General features: G+C 41.5%; 7 protein-coding genes and 1 non-coding gene across 8 annotated transcripts; 6 read left to right on the top strand and 2 right to left on the bottom strand.

Moving 5' to 3' along the window:
• Nucleotides 1–45: 45 nt before the first annotated feature.
• lcmt1 (leucine carboxyl methyltransferase 1) lies at nt 46–5,599 on the top strand. Its single transcript, XM_053858241.1, has 11 exons — nt 46–440; nt 560–651; nt 909–1,030; nt 1,110–1,186; nt 2,210–2,271; nt 2,356–2,458; nt 3,368–3,488; nt 3,579–3,680; nt 3,846–3,937; nt 4,013–4,110; nt 5,090–5,599. Exons 1-11 carry the CDS (start codon nt 325–327, stop codon nt 5,110–5,112), a joined length of 1,008 nt encoding a protein of 335 aa, XP_053714216.1. The 5' UTR covers nt 46–324; the 3' UTR covers nt 5,113–5,599.
• A 561-nt stretch (nt 5,600–6,160) lies between these two features.
• aqp8a.1 (aquaporin 8a, tandem duplicate 1) lies at nt 6,161–8,618 on the top strand. Its single transcript, XM_053858276.1, has 5 exons — nt 6,161–6,782; nt 7,062–7,188; nt 7,262–7,470; nt 7,643–7,777; nt 8,319–8,618. The coding sequence occupies exons 1-5, from the start codon at nt 6,544–6,546 to the stop codon at nt 8,359–8,361; spliced, it is 753 nt and encodes a 250-aa protein (XP_053714251.1). The 5' UTR covers nt 6,161–6,543; the 3' UTR covers nt 8,362–8,618.
• A 358-nt stretch (nt 8,619–8,976) lies between these two features.
• On the bottom strand, nt 8,977–9,921 carry hbae5 (hemoglobin, alpha embryonic 5). Its single transcript, XM_053858264.1, has 3 exons — nt 9,752–9,921; nt 9,252–9,459; nt 8,977–9,177 (listed from the first exon to the last, which is right to left on the bottom strand). The coding sequence occupies exons 1-3, from the start codon at nt 9,844–9,846 to the stop codon at nt 9,049–9,051; spliced, it is 432 nt and encodes a 143-aa protein (XP_053714239.1). The 5' UTR covers nt 9,847–9,921; the 3' UTR covers nt 8,977–9,048.
• trnai-uau (transfer RNA isoleucine (anticodon UAU)) lies at nt 9,518–9,609 on the top strand. The gene is given in 2 exon segments: nt 9,518–9,555; nt 9,574–9,609. It is a non-coding gene; the product is annotated as a tRNA-Ile (tRNA).
• A 1,893-nt stretch (nt 9,922–11,814) lies between the features above and the next one.
• Nucleotides 11,815–12,554, top strand: LOC128755049 (hemoglobin subunit beta-1-like). Its single transcript, XM_053858251.1, has 3 exons — nt 11,815–11,974; nt 12,057–12,279; nt 12,351–12,554. Exons 1-3 carry the CDS (start codon nt 11,883–11,885, stop codon nt 12,477–12,479), a joined length of 444 nt encoding a protein of 147 aa, XP_053714226.1. The 5' UTR covers nt 11,815–11,882; the 3' UTR covers nt 12,480–12,554.
• Nucleotides 12,555–14,145: 1,591 nt separating this feature from the next.
• LOC128750212 (hemoglobin subunit beta-like) lies at nt 14,146–16,148 on the top strand. The gene is made up of 3 exons (XM_053850599.1): nt 14,146–15,576; nt 15,659–15,881; nt 15,955–16,148. The coding sequence occupies exons 1-3, from the start codon at nt 15,485–15,487 to the stop codon at nt 16,081–16,083; spliced, it is 444 nt and encodes a 147-aa protein (XP_053706574.1). The 5' UTR covers nt 14,146–15,484; the 3' UTR covers nt 16,084–16,148.
• A 2,201-nt stretch (nt 16,149–18,349) lies between these two features.
• On the top strand, nt 18,350–19,092 carry LOC128757085 (hemoglobin subunit beta-like). The gene is made up of 3 exons (XM_053862123.1): nt 18,350–18,509; nt 18,592–18,814; nt 18,888–19,092. The coding sequence occupies exons 1-3, from the start codon at nt 18,418–18,420 to the stop codon at nt 19,014–19,016; spliced, it is 444 nt and encodes a 147-aa protein (XP_053718098.1). The 5' UTR covers nt 18,350–18,417; the 3' UTR covers nt 19,017–19,092.
• A 921-nt stretch (nt 19,093–20,013) lies between these two features.
• On the bottom strand, nt 20,014–21,612 carry zgc:163057 (Hemoglobin subunit alpha-D-like). Its single transcript, XM_053853618.1, has 3 exons — nt 20,963–21,612; nt 20,593–20,797; nt 20,014–20,158 (listed from the first exon to the last, which is right to left on the bottom strand). The coding sequence occupies exons 1-3, from the start codon at nt 21,052–21,054 to the stop codon at nt 20,030–20,032; spliced, it is 426 nt and encodes a 141-aa protein (XP_053709593.1). The 5' UTR covers nt 21,055–21,612; the 3' UTR covers nt 20,014–20,029.
• Between the last annotated feature and the right edge of the window lie 186 nt (nt 21,613–21,798).

The raw sequence follows: 21,798 nt of genomic DNA, 5'->3' as shown, positions 1-21,798 counted from the left end.
ATCTAGTTTGTGGGGGGATTCTGCTGTTGCGCTTCCGCGTCTTTTAACCGGAAATTCTCGTGTTTTGCTTCCGGTCAAAACGAAAATAGCTCACGTTCAGACACTCAAGTCATGCTTTATCGCCAATGTGAATGCGTATTGACTTGATTTAATTTTTACTTCGTAGATTCATCGGCGTGAGCATCGTAATTCGTATTTTGTGTTCTACTTATTTTTTCTTTTCATTCAGAATTGCGACTGTCAGCAAGCCACAGAGTTAGCCCGTCTCAGCTAACCAGTATCACCTAACAGTATCATGCTGTCCGCTGTGTGTATTTTGGGTTTATGATAAATAACGTAGTGCCGGGGATGATAATGGCAACGCGACAACCATTTACTGACACAGACACTGCCGATGAAGCAGTGAGGGCAACGTGTGACGATGCAACTACATGTAAAAGGTAAAACAACAAAACTACATTTCACTGCATGTTGAATATGATCTCAAGAATCAGTCGTTTATCCAGACCAAATGTAACTTTACAGTTTAATATTTATCCATTTAAATCATTTTTTAAAGGTTTGCCACCAGTAAAGGCTACTGGAAGGATCCTTATATCCAATACTTCGTCAGATCAGTCGGAGAAAGGAAGGCACCGGAAATAAATCGAGGTAAACCTCTGTGGCTACAATATTCATCAAGGTTTTCATTGTCCTGATTACATTGTATGCAGTGTTTGCAGTTCTTCTATTATTATAAATTGGTTTTCACTGTACTGAAAAACATTCTGTTAAAATCTTTGTGCATATGTCATGCTTTGATAAGACTTTAACTCAAGAACAAAAGTAGTTCTCCTGAAGTAATAGTCGACGTTCTCCCTTCCTCCTTGCTGCTTTGCTTATGATTTTTTTCGTGTCTTATCTTTCAGGGTATTATGGCCGAGTTCAAGGTGTCAATCATCTTCTTGATGCCTTTTTAAGAAAAACAGAGTGCAATTGTCAGGTGATCAATCTGGGTGCTGGGCTGGACACTACGTTCTGGAGACTGAAGGTTCGTGGCTGGTAGGCAGCAGGATGGTTTTATCATTGAATCCCCTTTTTGGCTCCATCCTGATGCTGTTGATTTTTAGGATGAAGACCTCATGCCTAGGAAGTTCTTTGAAGTGGACTTCCCAACTATTGTGGCGAGGAAAATACACAATATAAAGTAAGTCAGAGAATCTTGTTTCACATGAGATCAATATTATGCTTACCAAGTGTCACTGATTTCTTATTATTACTTTGGGGATTCTCTCAACCCAGCATTAAAAACCTGGTGAGGTAATCCATTACACATTCATGCTACACACAGGCCGTTATTGGACGCTTTTTTATAACTATTGGGACACTTGTTGTTGTTCATAATGAATGGCTTAATGTTGTAATATTGACAGATTGTCACATGAGCTGTGGCACTTCAACCATGACTCAATGAAAACAGTGTTTTTATTTCATCCCTTGTATTGTTGATGTATGTGCGTGTGGATGTATTGCACATGAAGCCTATGGCTATGGCTGAGCACTTTACAATTTATCATTTCAGTGCTGTTGTTGTGAACTTGTGAATATCAGCATAAACTTGCATGAACCTTTAATTGTGTATATCTATTCAACAGCTAAATCCTGTTTAAGTCTTTTAAGAGTTTTCTTTTTTTATATACGACGATCAGAAAACACAGAGTTTTGATGGATTTCAGTATTTGGGCAAAGTCATTATACGCGTTGTCACATGGATCCGTCTTTTGTAGGATTCATTTGGGAAACTGGTTTCTACTGTATTATACAGCGTGCTGCACAAGGAAAACTATCCTTTTCCTTCATTGAAAAAACAATTCTCCGCAGAAAGAATGTAATTCAGCCTAAGGTCGGTTGAGGGAGACAGAGTCCTTGTAAACAAAGATCACCGGTAAAACCATATTTAAAGGCTTCATTACATTTTTTTCAAATTGTTCTGCTTCTATTCTTCCATCCTTTCCTAATCTGTCAGTCCTCATGGGAAAAATTCAATATTTTAACATTTTGCTTGTAGGTGTTATGTGTGGCTGAAAAACAAACCAAAGGAATTCAGATACCACAAAAGAAATAACTGTATATGTGTTTGATATGTGGTACAAATACATGTTGAGTTCATATCTCAGTGTTCAGCTGATTTTTAAACTTGCTTAGTGACATTGTTTGTTCTCTTAACCAGGACGAAGCCTCCGCTGTCCAAGCCTCTCATCGAAACACACTCTACCGACTCCTTATTACTTGGTAGTTAACCACCTCTGACATGCTGTCTGACTTGTTTTCAGAAACGTTGCTCAGTTTGTGTGTGTCACTTTTGTTCATGACCAGATGCCCACAGCCTTGACTCAGACCGCTACTGTATCGTCGGAGCAGACCTACGGGATGTCGGCAGTTTGGACGACAAGCTGAAGAAGTTTCAGCTCTGCCCAGAGTACGTACATTATCTGCTTCAGACCCCTGCAGAGCTCTGTGCTTCGTGCTGCTTCTGCAGCCTCAGATAACCAAACCCATCATCAGATAGCAATTTCCACCCACTTGTATGAAGGCCCCTCCTGCAGACTGGCAGGATGAAACCAAGCGAGTATGTCAGCCTGTCATGAACTCACCACCAGCCTGTCATTGGCCAGGAGCTGTGGCTGACCGTTGCTATGGTTACATTGACGACAGTAATGTATAAACCACGATGTAACTTTTTTCATCAGGTCTCCCCCACCTTCCTTTTTCTTTCCTTGATCGGTTGCAGAGGGCAAAACCTCCCAAGCTCTTTTGACTTGTTATTCTGCAGCTCAGCTTTAACCCTTTCACGTCAGTCACAGACAGTTGCTGCTTTAATTCGCTGCTTCTGACAACTGCCTGACTTACTTCCTGACTGGGATTGAGCTCCATCGTCTGCTTGGCTGTTGATGCAGTTTGTTTTAATAGTGCTTCCGTAGAAAAACCTTAATATTCTTGCCATTTTAATTGAGGAGCAAAATAGATTCAAGTTAAAACTTCTGACATTGATCGGTGTGAATGTGTTAAAGTAAATGTTCTGGAAAAGCTGTTGCCACAACAGCAGTCCAAACAAGACGTTAATGGACAGTTACAGGAATTTTAAGTAATATTTTAGTGGTGCCAGGGGAGAGATCATGGTTTTATTGTAGGATGTTAACACAGCTTCCTATTTGGTGTGTTTTCACTGTCAGGAGATTTCACTTGGCCTCATACAGGAAGTTAAGGATGAGCACCACTCTGTTAGTCATGGGTGTGCCATCTCTTTGTCACTCCATCATCATCTGGTCCAGTGTAGAGTTGCCGACACTGTTCTTTAACTTGCGAACATAATGTTGTCCCCTTCCAGGTTGCCTACCTTGCTCTTGTCCGAGTGCGTGTTGGTCTACATGAGCCCCACTCAGTCCTCCAATCTGCTCCACTGGGCTGCGGAAACATTCCACACCGCCATGTTCATCAACTATGAGCAGGTGATCTTATTATGATCAGATCCTTCTGCCAAGACATTGGTCATTGTAATGACGGTAAATTGCTATTGACTTGCTCTCTCGTTTGTCCAGGTGAACATGAGCGACCGATTCGGTCAAGTGATGATCGAGAACCTGCAGCGGCGTCAGTGCACGCTGGCTGGTGTCGAGGCTTGTCAGTCTCTGGACTCACAGGTGACCTCATCACACCAACACCTTTTGTTGCATGTCGAGATCAACAACATTTACTTTTGGTTCAAGTTTGCTTTCACACTAGACCATGTTTTAACCAAGTTAAAATGACCAGAACAAACCTAACTTGGTGTGTTCTTTTGTGTGGGTGGTTGTTGTGTTTTTCAGAAGGAACGCTTTCTGAAGACAGGCTGGGATCACGCCAACGCACTGGACATGATGTCAGTCTACAGCATGCTGCCCAAGGATGATGTGGCCAGGTGACAATGACTCACATCTCCAACTCTCATTGTTGACACAGATGAATGTTCATTTCGACTTAAAATTCCTCACAGGATTGAGCAACTTGAGTTTCTTGATGAGAAAGAATTGTTGCAGCAGCTCCTTCAGCACTACAGCATCGGCTGGGCCACCAAGGACAAACTCAGTCTGGGTAACAACCCCTTCACTTGCCGTCATGTAAAGCTTTCCAGAGCGTCATCGTGCTGTTGCTTTATCATAAAATGACATTGTGTATATAACACGGGTCGTACTAGATAAAAAAATAAAATAAAAACTAAATTAAGTCTAATAATAAATAAATAAATAATTTTTTGACACCGGGCTGATCAAGTTGAATCTGTACACCTACGGTAGGAAGTGCTCCAGAGATGGGTGAACTCTGTGCTGCATAAAATGCATCAATATTGTGTTTTTTTTCCACCTAAAAATCAGTGCTCTCTCATTGAGTCTCCTTCATCCTGGATGTTTTGGTTATGACATCCCATAGTTTGATGCGACACACCTTGAATTGTTGTACTGAAAAATGTTCCCTGTTAAAGAAAGGTCCGATGCGATCAGTCTGTGTACTTTCGGATCAATTCATAAAGTTCATTCTTAAAGTCCCACTCCTGGTACAGACACATTTGAGTTTTGGTTTGTTTTAAATGAAGAAAGAACTCAGTTAAAATCAGTGGTTGGCCTGTGACTGTGAGCAAGACACTTCACCCCAGTTTGTCCCCAGTGGTTTAGGTGTGTGTGAATGGGTGACTTAGTTTTTTATATATATATATATATATATATATATATATATACACCAAGTCACCCATTTATTTTATTTTTTTCCCCACATTAAAATTGTGTTGTTGAATGTAAGGTGGAGTCCCTTTGTGCAGATTTAACATTTTAACCCTCACAAAAAGGAACAATGTCAAGACTTGAGTAACAGGATGAGAGAAGCTCTTCTGTATTCACTGTGTCGCAGCCTTTAAATTGTGTTGACGTGAGTCTCATCGGGACTGTTAGCCTAAATGTGCTTCCATGAGATCATGTAGAGGTCCAACTTGCATGTCCGTTTACGCAACAACTGATACTTGTGAAGTGTGTAATTCAGTCATTTGTCAGAGATCAGAGGTCTGACTCTGCTTCCTCAGGTCTGTCGCAGCTGAATTTCTGAGCGGAGAACTTCACCTCCACCCGAGGAGTTGATGCTGGCGCCAGAGCCAACAACAGCAGGAGGCCAGAAGATGAGGGAAAGAGGAAAAACAGACTCTCCATCAGGGAGCTGTTGGAGTGTGATCATGTCAGCAGGTCGTGTTTCCGTGGAACTCGGCGAGTCCCACAGCTTAAATGATGTTTTTCTTCCTGATGTCCTGCTTTTGTTTCATTTCATTTTAATGTAGTCACTCACTCTTTCACAACAAAATGAAGACATGGTTGATCGTGAAACTACTGTTGACTAATAAGCTTTTAGTCACCCGATGATTTTCTATTGCACATGAATAAAAGATAAAATTGTGTAAATGAGAATACTTCCCTCAACACGTCACTGAGCTGACGCGTTTATCCGACATGACCCTACTGAGGTCAAAAATCTTTTTCTCCTACAATTAAAATATTTAGAAAATTTGCCAGACATCAGCAACAAAATATTTAAAAGTTGAGAGGCTGTATTTCCTTGTACCCATTGCTGTTACACTGATGTCACATCACATGGCTTTGTCTGACGGCACTGTGCTCCCAATGCTTTTCCTATTTCAATGGGATTTGCTCGTATTCTGAATGAAGGAAACATAATTCAATTATATTAATTATTTCTATATATTTATTTTGTCTGTAAAACTCTGCCAACCAAAAAAATAAGCAGAAGTACTAACTCGTCATCAAGGAGCCTGGTGTGGGAATGTTGATGTCAGCTTTTTTTTGGGTTTTTTTTTTTGTCGTTTATCATGTCACAACCGCTTTAGGTGATGAAATTAAGCTTCCTTTGCTGGTGTCCATTTGGATGCTAATCCTTTTCATTTTTACATTTGACTGAGTCAATATAACTTCATAACCTTAATTATACATTTACTTTAATTATTTTTAATAAAAATATGATGTATAATATTTTTTAAATATACATTTAAATATAAATAGGAATTTAAATATAAATGTAAATATAAACGTGTGTATATATAAATAATGTATCAATCAATCAAAAGTATTGTTACATTACATTATTTAATGTATTTTATATATTATATAAATAATATTATATAATGTATTTTTACATGATATTGTTTAAAATTGTACAATTCAATTCTATTCTAATTTAATCTAATGTCACATTCTAATTCTATATTTTAACATGAATGTGTATGCACTTGCCCCACGTGTACTTAAAATAACTGGTAAATATGCATCGGTCTGAAAGATGAATTTGGGATACAACTGTACATTCTTGACTTCAGTTCACTTCACTGCCCGGTCCTTTTTTTTTGTGCCAACAATTAGAGGAAGTGATGAATGTTAGGATGTGCGTGCGAACATGACGCGTTAATCCGCACTACATAAGGGTACCAAGTGTCAGTGTCTGTCATGGTCCAGCGGAGAGTCCAGGTCTGACATGTCAGCCTCAGATTCCAAAGCAGAAGTCCTCACTATTGCTGAGGCGGGGGAATCAGTCCGGAAGACCTCCAGCGTCTTCCAGCAGTACGTGCAGCCGTGTCTGGCCGAGCTGTTTGGCACCAGCTTGTTTGTCTTCGTGGGATGCTCCTCGGTCATCGGGTCAGATGCCGTTACACCACCTGCTCTGGCTCACGGTCTGGCGCTGGTGGTTCTGATCACAGTGTTTGGACCTGTCAGGTAAAGGTGCATCCTATTACTTTTTCAGCCTTTAAAAATAAATCAGTCTTAACCTTGGTTTAATGCTGTTTCATATTTTTATTGACAGGATGGAGAGTAAGGCAACACAGAACGTTTAACGTTCATTTTTTTTGTAATAATGCGTAATAATTTTTTTTTCATAAATGTGGTTTAAATTATTTTGATCATAATATATCAAAATATGCCTTACCATCATTTCACCTCTCCAAAGTGAAATTTTAGAAACAGATTTACATTTCATTTTTTTTCCTTTTGCAGTGGAGGCCACTTTAACCCTGCAGTGTCTCTCAGTGTCTGCCTGTGTGGAGGCTTGAAACCAGCTCTGCTGGGGCTCTACGTTGTGGCCCAGATGTTGGGAGGGATGGTCGGTGCAGGGATGACCAAGGTAAGAATCTGAAGAGAAGTCACTTCACCTTAGATTCTGGAATAACTGGTGTGCTCCCTTGCTCTGCCCTCAGGTTCTGTTCTCTGAGATGTTATACAGTGCAGCTCATGGGGCAGCTTTCTCAACAGAAGGAGACAAGCTGGGCCCGGCCACGATGGCAGAGATGATTCTCACCATGTTCCTCTGCACTGTGGTCTGCATGGCAGCAGTCAACAAGTCCACTCGTTCATCCCTGGCTCCCCTCTGCATCGGACTCACTGTAACCACCGGCATCTTTGCAGGGTGAGTCTGTGGAGGGTCTTTCCTGTGCACAGTTCCTGAGACGTTCCAAGGTTAACTGATGGCACTAAAATGTCCAGATGTGCGTATTCTTGCTGGATTCACTTTTCCGTCGCAACTCAGATCTGATGAAAAGAGTCTGATCGTCAGGTTGAACTTCATTCTTCTTTCACAGTGCACGTCTCTCCGGCGGCTGCATGAACCCAGCTCGTGCGTTTGGCCCCGCTGTGGCTGCAAAATACTGGGCTCATCACTGGGTCTACTGGGCCGGACCTGTCTGTGGTTCCCTGCTCTCGGCTGGACTCATCAGGTACATGACCCTTGACTCACTTCATTTCTTTTGTTTACACGATAATCTAATCTAATGTCACATTTTGGTCTTCTGCATGGGTTTCACTGGGTTTTAACCCTAACCTCAACCTGACCCTATTTAGCATTTGTGGACATGAACACCATAAGTGCTTCAAATGTGCTGAGTTGTGTGCCTTTCAAGTATGGTGTCCAATCTAGTTAGAAAAATATTAAAATATTCAATATTAACTAGGGTTGGGACTTTTGGAATTTAATGTCAATTATTTTATGATCGATAAAAGTAATGAATAGAACCAAATCACACATTTTATTTGCTGAATAATTTGCTAAACATCTAATTTCTTCCTTTCTTTTCTTTTTTAACATTTTTGCATTCATTACAACAATATCAATAAGACATCAGTATTTTGTACATATGCATTGAGTTTTGTTTCACTGACCCATCAACGCCCCCAAGATAAAACATTTCCCCTTCCCCTGTGACATTGACATGTAAATTCCATGGATGACTGACAGAACTTTATCTTTGCTTTCTGCAGGCTGCTGTTCGGGGATCAGAAGACCAGAATTGTTCTGAGGTGAATGTTTGTGGGAGACAGGAAGTCACAGAAAGTCAACTCTCTGTGGATCAATTTCTCCAACTGTTTCTTGTGATGTTCTCCAACAAATATCTCCTATTTTATTTACTGTTCGTGTGTCAGTGAAGATTGGTCACGCTGTGCTGTTTTCATATGTTCTTTATTTTTCATATGTTCTCCCATTAAATTTGATCAATTAATCGATCGAGCATCTGCCCCCAGTTTGGAGAGACACATGACAACAGAGCTAAATAAACATTCCTGCCCATCACAACGTTTCACGTCCTATGGTGTTTTTTGAATTGCACACATTCAGTATATGCAACACATAAGCCACAAACATGAGCCACCCCAAATATTCTTTTAGTATACTACATTATTGCTGACAGCACTGGGCACATCAGAAGCAATTGCCTTGCACTTATACAACAAACATTCTCTTACTATTATTATTGTTATTATTATCATTTCATTTTCATTTTTGAGTCGCTTTTATAATTTATTTCCAAAATATATATATATATATATATATATATATAGAAACAAGTAAGGCATTTTAAAATTTATTTCACTTGATTTTTGGACTTGAATGTTGGAGACAAGGAAGAGACGTGACAGCTCGGTCTAACATGTTTATTTTACCATACTGAGCATGATGGTTGGATGTCAGACCTCGTGCGTGGACTTTTATTTAGCGGTACTTTTCAGACAGAGCCAGGGCCAAAGCGCACAGGAACTTGTCAAAGGCCACATGAGCCTCCTCGGTGAAGTCCTTGGGGAACATCATGGCAGTCACCACCAGGATGCAATGGCCCAAGAGCTGCAGAGGGAATTTATTATTTTTTTTAAATCTTTCAATGCCTTAGTTTTTCAGATATCGGTGGGCGCTCTCACCTTGAAGTTGGTCGGGTCGATTCTCAGTTTGAAGGCGTGCAGCTCACTGAGCTCAAGGAGACCAGCGCACAGGTCATCAATCCTGGACACGGCCAGCGCAACTCCACCCATCACAGTCTTGCCGTGCTTCTTGACTGGCGCGGAGTTCATGGACAGGTCAGGCCAGTGGGAGAAGTAGGTCTTGGTTTGAGGATACACGACGAGCAGTCTGACCGAAGCAGAAGAAGTTCAGAGTTGGGCTTCAGAATCTTGTGACCAGATTTGGCGCTCCAGTGGCGCAATCGGTCAGCGCGCGGTACTTATAAGACAGTTCTGCTGAGCAATGCCGAGGTTGTGAGTTCGAGCCTCACCTGGAGCATCCCTTTTGGCGGCACTGCCCCGCAGATAGATTGTTAATAAGCACAAAACAAGTTCCCTGCCGCGAGTTAACCGCAGATAATAAACGGATTTATAAAAAATAAAAAACGTTTCGAGAGCGACAACAGCTTTCTTCGTCTCACCTGCCAAGAGCCTCCCCGCCGATCGCATCGGCGGATTTGGACATCTTGCTCCACAGAGCCTTGACGGCTGCCTTGTCCTTCTCAGTCAAACTCATCTTGGGAGATTATACTTGCGCCTTTGACCTCTACCTACATTTATTCGGAGCAAGAGACACACCCCCGCGGTCCACTTGCGCAGGACTGAACGCCGGCTCGCCCCTGATAATGACCCCGTGGCCGCATGCCAACCTCGACCTGGTATCAGTCCACCGCACCGGGGCGGCAGTTGATGCCAAATCGAGCGATTAAATGTTGTGTCATGAGTCTGAAAAATGCAACTCACGCTAAGCAGGCAAAACAACATCGAACCTAACGTTTCATTTAAGGTTTACTACTAGAAACTTTGCTCGAACATTCACATATCCATCATCTTTATTTATCCATAGTTACACAAAACCTCTGCGCACTTCACACTTGTTTATTAATGTGATGATATTATTTAACAATTCCAATGATCAAATAAACTGTTAAAATTCATGAGTGAAGATGCACTTTTCTTTCATAAATAGATGCTAATAACACGTGAGAAAATCCTATAGCTGGGCAATAAGAGAAAACCATCAAGGTTAGACAGTGGAGGTGAGGCCTACTATAGATTTGTTTTTACCAAAATGAGGGCAGCTTACATGGACGAAAATGAAATGTATTTCAGGTGAAGTATCAAATTAATGTAGTACTGTTTTTAAATGGCTTAGTTGTCGGATTTCATACAGGAGTCCTGTTGAAAATGCAAACACTTTTTTTTTTTTCTTGGACATGTTTTAAATAAAAAATGAACACCTTTCCTCATACAAAAATTACGAAAAACAAGAAAAAACAACTTTAAACCAAGTAAAAATTGACAGAAAAAAAGGTTGTTGGACATATATTAATGATTATTATCATAATGAAAAAACATTGGGTAAGAGTGACAGTTATGATACCGAATATTAGGCGTGGACAGCTGAAAAGTTTGCCTTCACCCATTACACTTACTCATCATTTTTTTGATATGAGCAAGCAGATGAATTTGCTTCATTAAGGTGGATTTTGGCCGAGAGTCGTGGGTGGAGGGGGCGCGGATAGCGAGTGGTTTGATAGATAACGCTCTTGGCACTACATCGATTTGGAGAGACGTAGATGTTTTTTTCATTGATTTGAAAGTGCGCATTAAGGCCTAGGCTTGTTGGTTTCCATATTATACAGTGCACTATCCTTATGAAGGCCCATTTTCAGAGGTGAATTAACCAGTTATCATGTTTGTTTTTCACTCACATTAAGTGTTAAGTCATGCAGTTTCTGCGACATTACCATGAAAGAAAAGCTGCCTGTTTCCTGTAAATCATTCAGGAAATGATCTGTAAATGTAATTTTTGTGTGTGATATTCACTACTGAAACGTTCTGCTTTCACTTATGATGTAGCGTCATGTGCTTCATTGAACACCATTACCACTTTGTTTTTGGCAGCTGATGCAATTTCTCTGCATTATCACGTGTGCAGACATACTTCTCTAATGTAAATAGAAATCCAGTGTAAACCTTAACCCATATATTACAATGTTATGAATGGCCCCAATCTTTCCACTTTAGAGACTGCTACTACAGAATCTGCTCCCACAGTCACAGACTATAGCTGAGAAAGTGCTAATAAATCTTGTCCTCGTATTCCCACTTTCATCACTGAGATGGCAACACGACTGGTATTATTGAAGTTTCTTTCTTTTTGCTCTGTTAAAAGCAAACAAACAAAAGTATTCAAGGCCTTTTATAATAATACAAATGTATAAATAATGCCAAATTACAAATAATGAATTGCAATATTTTATAGAATGTATGCTGCATTAATGCTTGTTTTAATTCAAGTCTAATTGTGGGAATACATTGAAAAGACATCACAGTTGAGTTAGACTGAATACACAATTCTGCAGATTAATCTTTTGGCAACTCCTGGAGAAATTGGCTTTATCTGTTAGGCTTCATTGCCAGCCTATCAGCGCTCAGGGGTCATGCAGGGTGTGGGTGACCTCAGCGGGTATAAATGTGGCACACGCTACCCGCAGAAGCATTGAGTCTTTCTCTTTGAGCCTGAACTCACAGTAAAACAGAGCAACCATGGTTGAGTGGACCGCTCAGGAGCGCAGCATCATCAACAACATCTTCTCCAACTTGGACTATGAAGATGTCGGACCCAAGGCTCTGTTCAGGTGACGCCTCCCGTCATGCAGCTCCCAGGTATCACCTGTCACGTCCTACTCTGTGACATCCTTCTGTGTCCACACTCTGCAGGTGTCTGATCGTCTACCCCTGGACCCAGAGGTACTTTTCTCGCTTTGGTAACCTCTACAGTGCCGAAGCCATCATGTCCAACAAAGACCTCGCCGCCCAGGGCACCAAGATCCTGCACGGACTGGACCGGGCGATGAAGAACATGGATAACATCAAGGCCACATACACCGAGCTGAGTGTGCTGCACTCTGAGAAGCTGCACGTGGACCCCGACAACTTCAAGGTAAGAACCCGCACCAGAACCCCTCTCCGCATGCCAGACTGGACTTGTCTACACTGCCATTCTTTCTCCAGTTGCTGTCTGACTGTCTGACCATTGTCATCGCCGCCAAGATGGGCAAGGACTTCACTCCTGAGGTCCAGGCCACCTTCCAGAAATTCCTGGCCGTGGTGGTGTCCGCTCTGGGCAAACAGTACCACTAAGCCCAGAAGAACACATTCAGTGGAGATCTGACATGTTTGTCTCCCTGTCAAGAAATAAAGTCAAACTGAAGCTAAGTTGTTTTGCTGTTGTGGAGCGTCTTTCTCTGTGGGTCGACATTGGCAGGCCAAGACAAACTATTATGCATGTTATATCCTCCACGACTTCTCTGAGACAGTCAGGGACGAGCTTTATGGACTCTTTGTGTCTTCTGCAATACGTTTGGATCTTAAGGAATGGATCAGCGACACCAGAAAGCCAGAAATTCAGTTGAAACAGAACAGTGTTCCGCTTTGCTCCACAACCAGCTCTGATCTGGAGTACCCACCCGTTCATAATAAACAAAAAACAATAATATTAAAGCCTTATTTACAGAGCACGTTTTAGAACACTGGTCCCATGTTTGGACTTGCTCGACCACAAAGATGGACAGCTAATGTCTTAGTTAAGTCGAAGTAAGAAGATGTTTGGAATATATTATATAACTGCAAGCCTGTAAAAATGGGTTTTAAAGGAGGATGTACCGTATAAGTTGTATTTTGCATCTCAGACTCTTCCAGGTTGGAGGAGCCCTGACAGAAAGGCTCTGTCACCGCTAGATTTAGGAACACCTGTTTTTCCAGGTTAGAGTTTTCGTCTAATCAGAATTCAGACACATATAGTTGATGGACAGTTGCGATAGCCAATCAGATCATGAGTTGGGGACAGCGAGTCCATCTAGCTGGCCTCATGTTGTGACTTGTATACGTCCTGTGATTGGATATTCATACCGTCATTTTAGGACTCGTTTCTCGCTCTCGTATGCCTGTGGCTTAAACATATGAGGATATTTATGGGCAAACTAGCTTCAGAGCAATGAAACCACAGATGTTTGGTGACATTCAAGCCTGTATCACACTGTTCTCCGCCCCAACATCTACACCGGCGAGATAACCAGGCGGAGAAAGTTCGCCACCTCCAATCTGGCGGCCATCGCAGGCTTAGCGCTTTGAGATATTTATTTCGTTCATGTTTAACATGTTAATAACGGGGCACACTGGCGCAGCAGCATGATTCTACTCTGACATGTTTCTTGTGCCGCCGTCAGCAAACTGTGGCCATCTGGTTGGAGTCTTTCTGATACGAAACTGAGACTATGCAAACGAGAGTACAACAGGGCTTCCGCCACGTAAACATATACACTGTGGTACCTCAGTTTTTGAACATCTCGGACTTCGAAAAAATCAGAGTTCGGACAAAAATTTCGAGATTTTTTTGCTTCAGATTTCGAATGAAAATCCAGAACTCGAACACCCCCGAAAAAAGCCGGAAAAAACATAACGTGCACGGACCGATCCGCTGACCCACAACACGCTTTGTTATTGTGTATAACGCAGCCTCTGTATGCAGACGTGTCCCGTTAGCTCCATTTACTGACTGTTTTTTCTTCATATTGAGGTGTAAAAACTTTCCTGTCTCCGCACTGGACCATGGTAGAGTGTCACAGGGGAGGTGCTCGCTCTCCACACCTCCGAGGCTGGAGGGCTCACTCCAGGGTTTGATGTCCTGTTGTGGGCTGGAGCTGGGACAGGGATGAGGCGAGTCTCGGACGGAGCGTTACTTGGTTTATGACTTTGTCACAGCCAAACTGCACAGAAGCTCACATTCAGAGCTGGACACGCACCGGGCACCTCTTCACTTCTGGAGAGACGTCACTCACTCGGCAACCCCTCCCACATGCAGCGGCCACACACATAGACGAACAGCGCACTTGCAGCAGACACTCTACATTCACTCCTACAAAAGCCTATTTTAAGGCTCAGAACGCATTATTTCTTTTTCCATTCATTGTAATGGGAAAAATCAATTCAGATTTCAAACAAACATGTAGATTGAAAATGGAATGGGACCTAGTAGGGAATCTTGTGGCACACCACAGGTAAATAGAAGCTCTAGATGGTCACTGAAGATGCCTGTTCTTGGAGACATCTGAGAGACATGACTGGAGCCAGCTACGGAGTGCGTCCAATAATGTTTGGTGATCAACAGTGTTGAAAACAGCACCAAGATCACATAGAATTGCAATGGAGTTTTATAGTTTAAAGTAATACTCGCAGAGAGTAATGAGACACAGGGAAGTGGGTCAGAAGAGCAGTTACTAAAGTGCACTGAAGGCTCTTCATTTGCAGTGGTGATCCATACAAGTCGGCTCCCTTCCTTTGAATCGATCACGACCCGAAAAGTAAAAAAGCTACCTCAGTTCATGGTTAAAAGGGGAGAGAATGAAGAATGAAAATGCTTTTTACTGTAGTAGACTGCCGTGACGTTCTGCACTTCAGGCACTTCATGGCGATGATAGCTAATAATGTCAATGTTATTTATACTTTCTTTGAAAATGCGGCAAATTTTTAAATAATTGTAACATTTGATTTCAAGTTTCTAATGTATTGGTAAAAAGCATGGTATGGGGTATTTTTGTAAAAATTCAAATATATAATTAATGCCAAGATAGAAATAATTGTGATATTTTTTAACACGTGTTTCATTTATTCGTATTTAATTCAAGTATAATTGGGTTATAATGCGGTAATGAAACAGCAGAACACCGAAGATTCATATCCGTATCATTTAATTCTCACTGTTATGTTGAATAATTGGTTGTGCTCAGGAGTGGTTTACAGTAAGACAGCTGTTTTAGTATCATTGTTAAGGTACTTTCCTGCAACGACTGCATTGATTTTTATAAATAATTAATGAACTTACATTGACAAGACATGCTTCTCTAAGAAAGTAATCATTGAATTACTTATTTTGTCATGAACAAATAATTCTGCAGAGTAATCATCCAGAACATTCTGGAGCAGTCGAGCATGGGTGGGCTATCTTTGAGTCTTCATCTCCAGCCTATCAGCACTCAGGGCTCCTGCAGGGTGTGGGGAACCTCAAGGGGTTAAATGTGGCAGGGACCACCCGAACAAGTATTCAGTCTTTCTCTTTGAGCCTGAACTCACAGTAAACCAGAGCAGCCATGGTTGAGTGGAGCGATCAGGAGCGCAGCATCATCAACAACATCTTCGCCAACTTGGACTATGAAGATGTCGGACCCAAGGCTCTGTGCAGGTGACGTCTCCCGTCATGCAGCTCCCAGGTATCACCTGTCACGTCCTACTCTGTGACATCCTTCTGTGTCCACACTCTGTAGGTGTCTGATCGTCTACCCCTGGACCCAGAGGTACTTTGGTGGCTTAGGTAACCTCTACAATGCCGAAGCCATCAAAACCAACCCGAACCTCGCCGCCCAGGGCACCAAGATCCTGCACGGACTGGACAGGGCGATGAAGAACATGGATAACATCAAGGCCACCTACGCCGAGCTGAGTGTGCTGCACTCCGAGAAGCTGCGTGTGGACCCCGACAACTTCAAGGTAAGAACCCGCACCAGAACCCCTCTCCGCATGCCAGACTGGACTTGACACATCACTGCCCTTCTTTCTCCAGTTGCTGTCTGACTGTCTGACCATTGTCATCGCCGCCAAGATGGGCAAGGACTTCACTCCTGACGTCCAGGCCACCTTCCAGAAATTCCTGGCCGTGGTGGTGTCCGCTCTGGGCAAACAGTACCACTAAGCCCAGAAGAACACATTCAGTGGAGATCTGACATGTTTGTCTCCCTGCCAAGAAATAAAGTCAAACTGAAGCAAAAGTTGTTTTGCTGTTGTGGAGCGTCTTTCTTTGCTTAGACTTTCTCTGAACAGTGGAATTACCAGACTCTTCAGTTCAGAGACTGATTTGATTCATCATTTCACAATAGTTTGCAGTGTTTAAAAGAGGTGCAACGATTGCCAGTTTTAATCTTATGCAAATCTATGAAATAAAAACAATAACCCAGAACTACACTGTGTTAAAATACTGAAACATTTGAAGGAAAAGGAATGCCATACTGTTCATTAACAGCCAAAACACTTTAAACTCATCATAAATAAGTGAAACAGGTTTTTTTAAACGCCCACTATTTAACATTTTTAAAATAGAATTTGTTCAAAACCAAATGCTGGTTTCCTTTACACATTTATTGAATAAACAAATATGTTTAAAAAATAAACTAACATTCTGAATAATGTGTTGATGAGTTATGAAATTGTGAGTAATAGAGCTGTTTTTCAACCAGTGTGTGGAGGGAAATGATCCAATTTCAAGTGATCACATGGATTCGGTCTCTTTCTTTCTAAGCACTGTAGATCTATGCTGATGTGATGACGCGTCCATCACTAAATGCAGAACCAAATAAACGCACTCCAAAATGTGAAGAGGTGAAGAATCATAGTTATATAGTTGAAGTAAAAATTGTACAAGATTTGTCTGGAAACCCCCCAAACTAGAATAAAATATTGCAAAAAAGATTCAAACGGAATTTTCAACAGGACTTTTGACTAAATGCAATTGTGCAATGGCCAAAGTTCTTTGTGCGCAGGATTTTTTTTCAATGACTGAAACTGTGCTGTGGCTAAAAAAAAAGGTTGAAAAACACAGGTGTAGAGTTCCCTTTTGTCAACTCACAGATCTTACATCTGGTCGACACACAGTTTTCTGAAAATAAATGTTTAATGTTCACACACTGTTAAAATTTTAAAATGTATTTTAGTTATTTTAATGGGAGAACTTTTATCTAATATATGTAGAACTTGAATGTGAGAATTTCTCAAATTTCAACATGTTACATTTAATAGGAATTGATAGCTGGAGATTATATAGTTCAAAACACTCACAATATAAATTCAGAGAAATATGAAGCGATGCTAGAATGAATAAGCATTTTTTTGCAACCATTTGTGTTAAAATACGTGTTGAGATGTTTTTTAAGGTGAAACTGGCTCAGCGCTCCGAGATTTTTTTTCCACCAGTCATCACTGATAACACATGCTTTGATTAAAAGTCATGACCTTGAAATGCCAAAAAACATTCAATAAACTCTAAATTCATCTCCGATAAACGAAGGACTATTGACCACTTTGCAGTTAACTTACACAAGTGGCATTACTTACGAAGCAACAACACACATCATATCTTGTTTAGTCAAACTTCACAGTACTAAAGGACTAAAAAAGATGACGTTCATAGAGCGGAGAACAGAGGAAATGTACAGACAAAATAAAACCTAAATAAGAGAAGCTCCTGACTGTTCTCCCTGATCTGTGGTAGCTTGTGGCTGTCGATGACACTCCCACTGTTTTGCACAGACAGACAGACTGTTACAGCCAAAAAAACGCGCTGAAATGTAACCAGTTTCCTGGTTTTGATGACGCGGTATGAGAACCTTCAGTAGATTATCACGTGTTGTAGACAAAGTCTGCAGTAATCACTATGAGAGACTGCTGCTTGTTTATGTTGCTTTCTTTTGGTGCTAAATAAAATCATTAAATAAGGTCTTTACTGAGAATGAAAAAATGTCTAATTCCTGCCAAATGACAGATAATGAATGCTGTATATTATAAGCACGTATGTTGCATTTATGCTATTTTAAATCAAATATACTTGTGGTAATCGCTGCTGAAATGAATCAGCGGAGCTCAGAATTCTAAACAAACTGTATTTATCGCTGTTATGATAAATAAATGCCCGGTTGTGCCGAGCATTAGTTTAAGACAACCATTTTAATATCATTACTAATTCAACTCTTTGTTGTTGATGTTTTTTCCTACTCCTGCTGCGTCAATTTTTATGACTAATGAATGAATTTACATTCATTGTCATAAACAAATGATTCTGCAGAGTAATCATCCAGAACATTCTGGAGCAGTCGAGCATGGGTGGGCTATCTTTGAGTCTTCATCTCCAGCCTATCAGCGCTCAGGGCTCCTGCAGGGTGTGGGGAACCTCAAGGGGTTAAATGTGGCAGGGACCACCCGAACAAGTATTCAGTCTTTCTCTTTGAGCCTGAACTCACAGTAAACCAGAGCAGCCATGGTTGAGTGGAGCGATCAGGAGCGCAGCATCATCAACAACATCTTCGCCAACTTGGACTATGAAGATGTCGGACCCAAGGCTCTGTGCAGGTGACGTCTCCCGTCATGCAGCTCCCAGGTATCACCTGTCACGTCCTACTCTGTGACATCCTTCTGTGTCCACACTCTGTAGGTGTCTGATCGTCTACCCCTGGACCCAGAGGTACTTTGGTGGCTTAGGTAACCTCTACAATGCTGAAGCCATCAAGTCCAACCCGAACCTCGCCGCCCAGGGCACCAAGATCCTGCACGGACTGGACAGGGCGATGAAGAACATGGATAACATCAAGGCCACTTACGCTGAGCTGAGTGTGCTGCACTCCGAGAAGCTGCGTGTGGACCCCGACAACTTCAAGGTAAGAACCCACACCAGAACCCCTCTCTGCACGGCAGACTGGACTTGACACATCACTGCCCTTCCTTCTCCAGTTGCTGTCTGAATGTCTGACCATTGTCATCGCCGCCAAGATGGGCAAGGACTTCACTCCTGAGGTCCAGGCCACCTTCCAGAAATTCCTGGCCGTGGTGGTGTCCGCTCTGGGCAAACAGTACCACTAAGCCCAGAAGAACACATTCAGTGGAGATCTGACATGTTTGTCTCCCTGTCAAGAAATAAAGACAAACTGAAGCAAAAGTTGTTTTGCTGTTGCCTTTTTGTGTCTCCTGACATATGGTGTCTCCTGAGCTGAGGAGCAATAATCTTTTAAAATTTATTGGGCCCAATATTGGCGACCCGTTTATGAACGCAGTGCGCTTTTAAAAACAAAAGCTTCTGAAGTTTGTCGCGAAAATAAGGAACTGCAAATGAACAAAATGAACAATTCGAAAAAGAATTCGTCGATTTTGGTGAAAGAGATTCACTGAACTGAATCACTAAAATCATTCTATTGGCCCATCACTACATCAACTCCGACACCGCCAGAGACCTGCAGTATGCACGGAGATTTAGCGCCACCTATGGGCGCAATCACGTGTGCACATTGGTGCCTCTAAATGCGGCTCACTCAATTACAAAGAAGTTGACTGTTGTCTCCTATTTGTAGCATGTAGTAGAGTCGTAGTCGTAGTCAGTAGTAAGCAGTAAATATTAAGTATTGCATCATAAAAAATGTGCATGGGCAGAAAAGATGAAAATAGTCTGAAATTGTTATTTCTTAGTTTGTCATATTTGCTAAACCAGTACATTTCAACAACATTTCTCGACGATTCTTTGATGCGAGTTGGACCAATAGACAGAACAATTTCCTCGCTTACATGTGAATTGACAAGTACAGTGAACTAGGCCAGTGTGAGTACCGATACTGGTCTAGGTATCTTGACATCTCTAATATACATCAAAAGAAGAGTGTTTTTTTTTTGTTTTGTTTTGGTTTTTTTTAAAGTCGACAGCACCTCTATCCTTATCCTTATGGCAAAAATATACAGTTTCATCCATAAAAGGACACCAGTGATGTCGACATCCCAATCACTCAGACACTCATAATACTTTTTTATTGTTTATTACAAACTATTACATAGTAACATTAACACAAAAATTTGACATGATCAAATCATCCCTAAAACACACAATCTCATCGGTATTTCTCGGCAAGCACAGCAGCAAACGCTGACAGGAACTTGTCCATTGCCGCATGAAGAACCGGGGTGAAGCTGTCGCCCATGTGGATGGCCAGAGTGACGAGCATACAGTGTGAGAACAGCTGCAGGGAGGGAAACAGGTCAGTGCTCAGTTCGGGAGCTTATGAAGCAGGCAAGCAATGATTCATGTTTCAGGTCCATTTTCAAAATTACATTTTTTAAAAGTCAGGTTCATACAATAGAATAAAGAATTGTGGTGGTGCCTTTCCATTTTACTGCATAAATTACTTGAGGCTTTAAATTCTGATTTGAATGTTAGTAATAATAATAGAGCTCAAACTCTCTGTTGAAGTGAGAAAGTGCACTCTTCAGATGCAATGTTGTAGAATACACTTCATAATAGCATACCAAAATGAATATCAGGTACAAGAAGTACTAAGCAGAATAGAAAAAGCAAGGAAGGAAAGAAGGAACAAAGGGAGGAAGGAGCTGAAAAACTGCAATATACGTGATGTAATACATCAATAAGTATGACTCTTAAAAATCATTTTATGACCTTGAATTTGGTGGGGTCAATACGCAGCACATAGGCGTGATAGGTTTGAAGAGGTTCCAGAGAGACCATCAGCTGACTTATGTCCTGGGCTCCCTCTGCGATGGCCAAGACTATCTTCCTCCCATGGGATGTCAGATAAGGAGAGCCGGGACTGATGTCGATGTGGGAAAAGTAGGTCTTGGTGCCAGGGTATGAGGCAAACATTCTATATAAGACATGGAAAACATTTCATTAAACATAGTCAAGGTTGAAAAACTCTACATATAGAAATATATGACATAGGTATTGACAACAACAACAAACTCCACAAGTGACTCACATCGGAATCGCACCCATTTAATGCCTAGACAACAAATATAGAAAAACCTACCGAAGAAGAGCATCTGCGCCGATATCTTCAGCCACAGGAGTGAGTCTGTCCCACACTTCTGCAAGTAACTCCTTCTCCTTCTTAGAAAGCATGGCTCACTGTTGCAGACACACCAGATGTTCACTTGATCATTCAGTCACTTCACCATGTTCGTGGAACTCTTTAATCCAAAGCGTAATTTTGAGAAAATTGTTTGGTCGGTGGAGGCCTCTGTGTGTCTTCTGTGGTTTGTTTTCCTTCTCTGTTTTATCAGGCAAACACCAGCTGAGGGTGGAGGCTCCACCACTGCGATATCTGCTGCTTGCTGCGCGTCACACAGGGTTCCTCTGCGATCACCCACACGTCAACATTTTGGACAATGACACAGTTTATGTGTTCTTAAACACCACTTGTGAACATTTCATAATGCATACTCAACACAAAGTACCATAGTACCAAGTACTATACTCTTCGTAACTAGGCACTATATCAACCAATCTCAGTGTCACACTATTAAATGCCTTTATTTGAAAATTGAATTATTACACTTTGGTTTTTTATGATCATATCATAAATCTGTAATAAGTGAGCCCATTGGGCTACGACTGTTAGAACTAGTCATGTAATGTTCTTTAGTGTGAGGATGTGTTTGCTGATGAAGGAGATCTTATTGTTGGTGGGCGAATTCTGGGTGGGCATGCAGACTATCTCAACACAGATATCGCTGAGGAACCTCCCATGGCCTTATTTCACCCTCATTAATATTTTTACCAGGTGTGTGTTTACTCTCCAAGAAGGTTTTCATGAGTGAAATTTTCTTGGTCATTTGCACTGTAAGCAATCTTCCTTTGTACTAG

Source organism: Synchiropus splendidus, chromosome 1 (assembly GCF_027744825.2).
Source record: "Synchiropus splendidus isolate RoL2022-P1 chromosome 1, RoL_Sspl_1.0, whole genome shotgun sequence".
Classification (NCBI taxonomy): Eukaryota; Metazoa; Chordata; class Actinopteri; order Syngnathiformes; family Callionymidae; genus Synchiropus; species Synchiropus splendidus.
The sequence above is the reverse complement of the archived record's forward strand: the minus strand, read 5'-3'. Positions and strand labels throughout refer to the sequence as shown.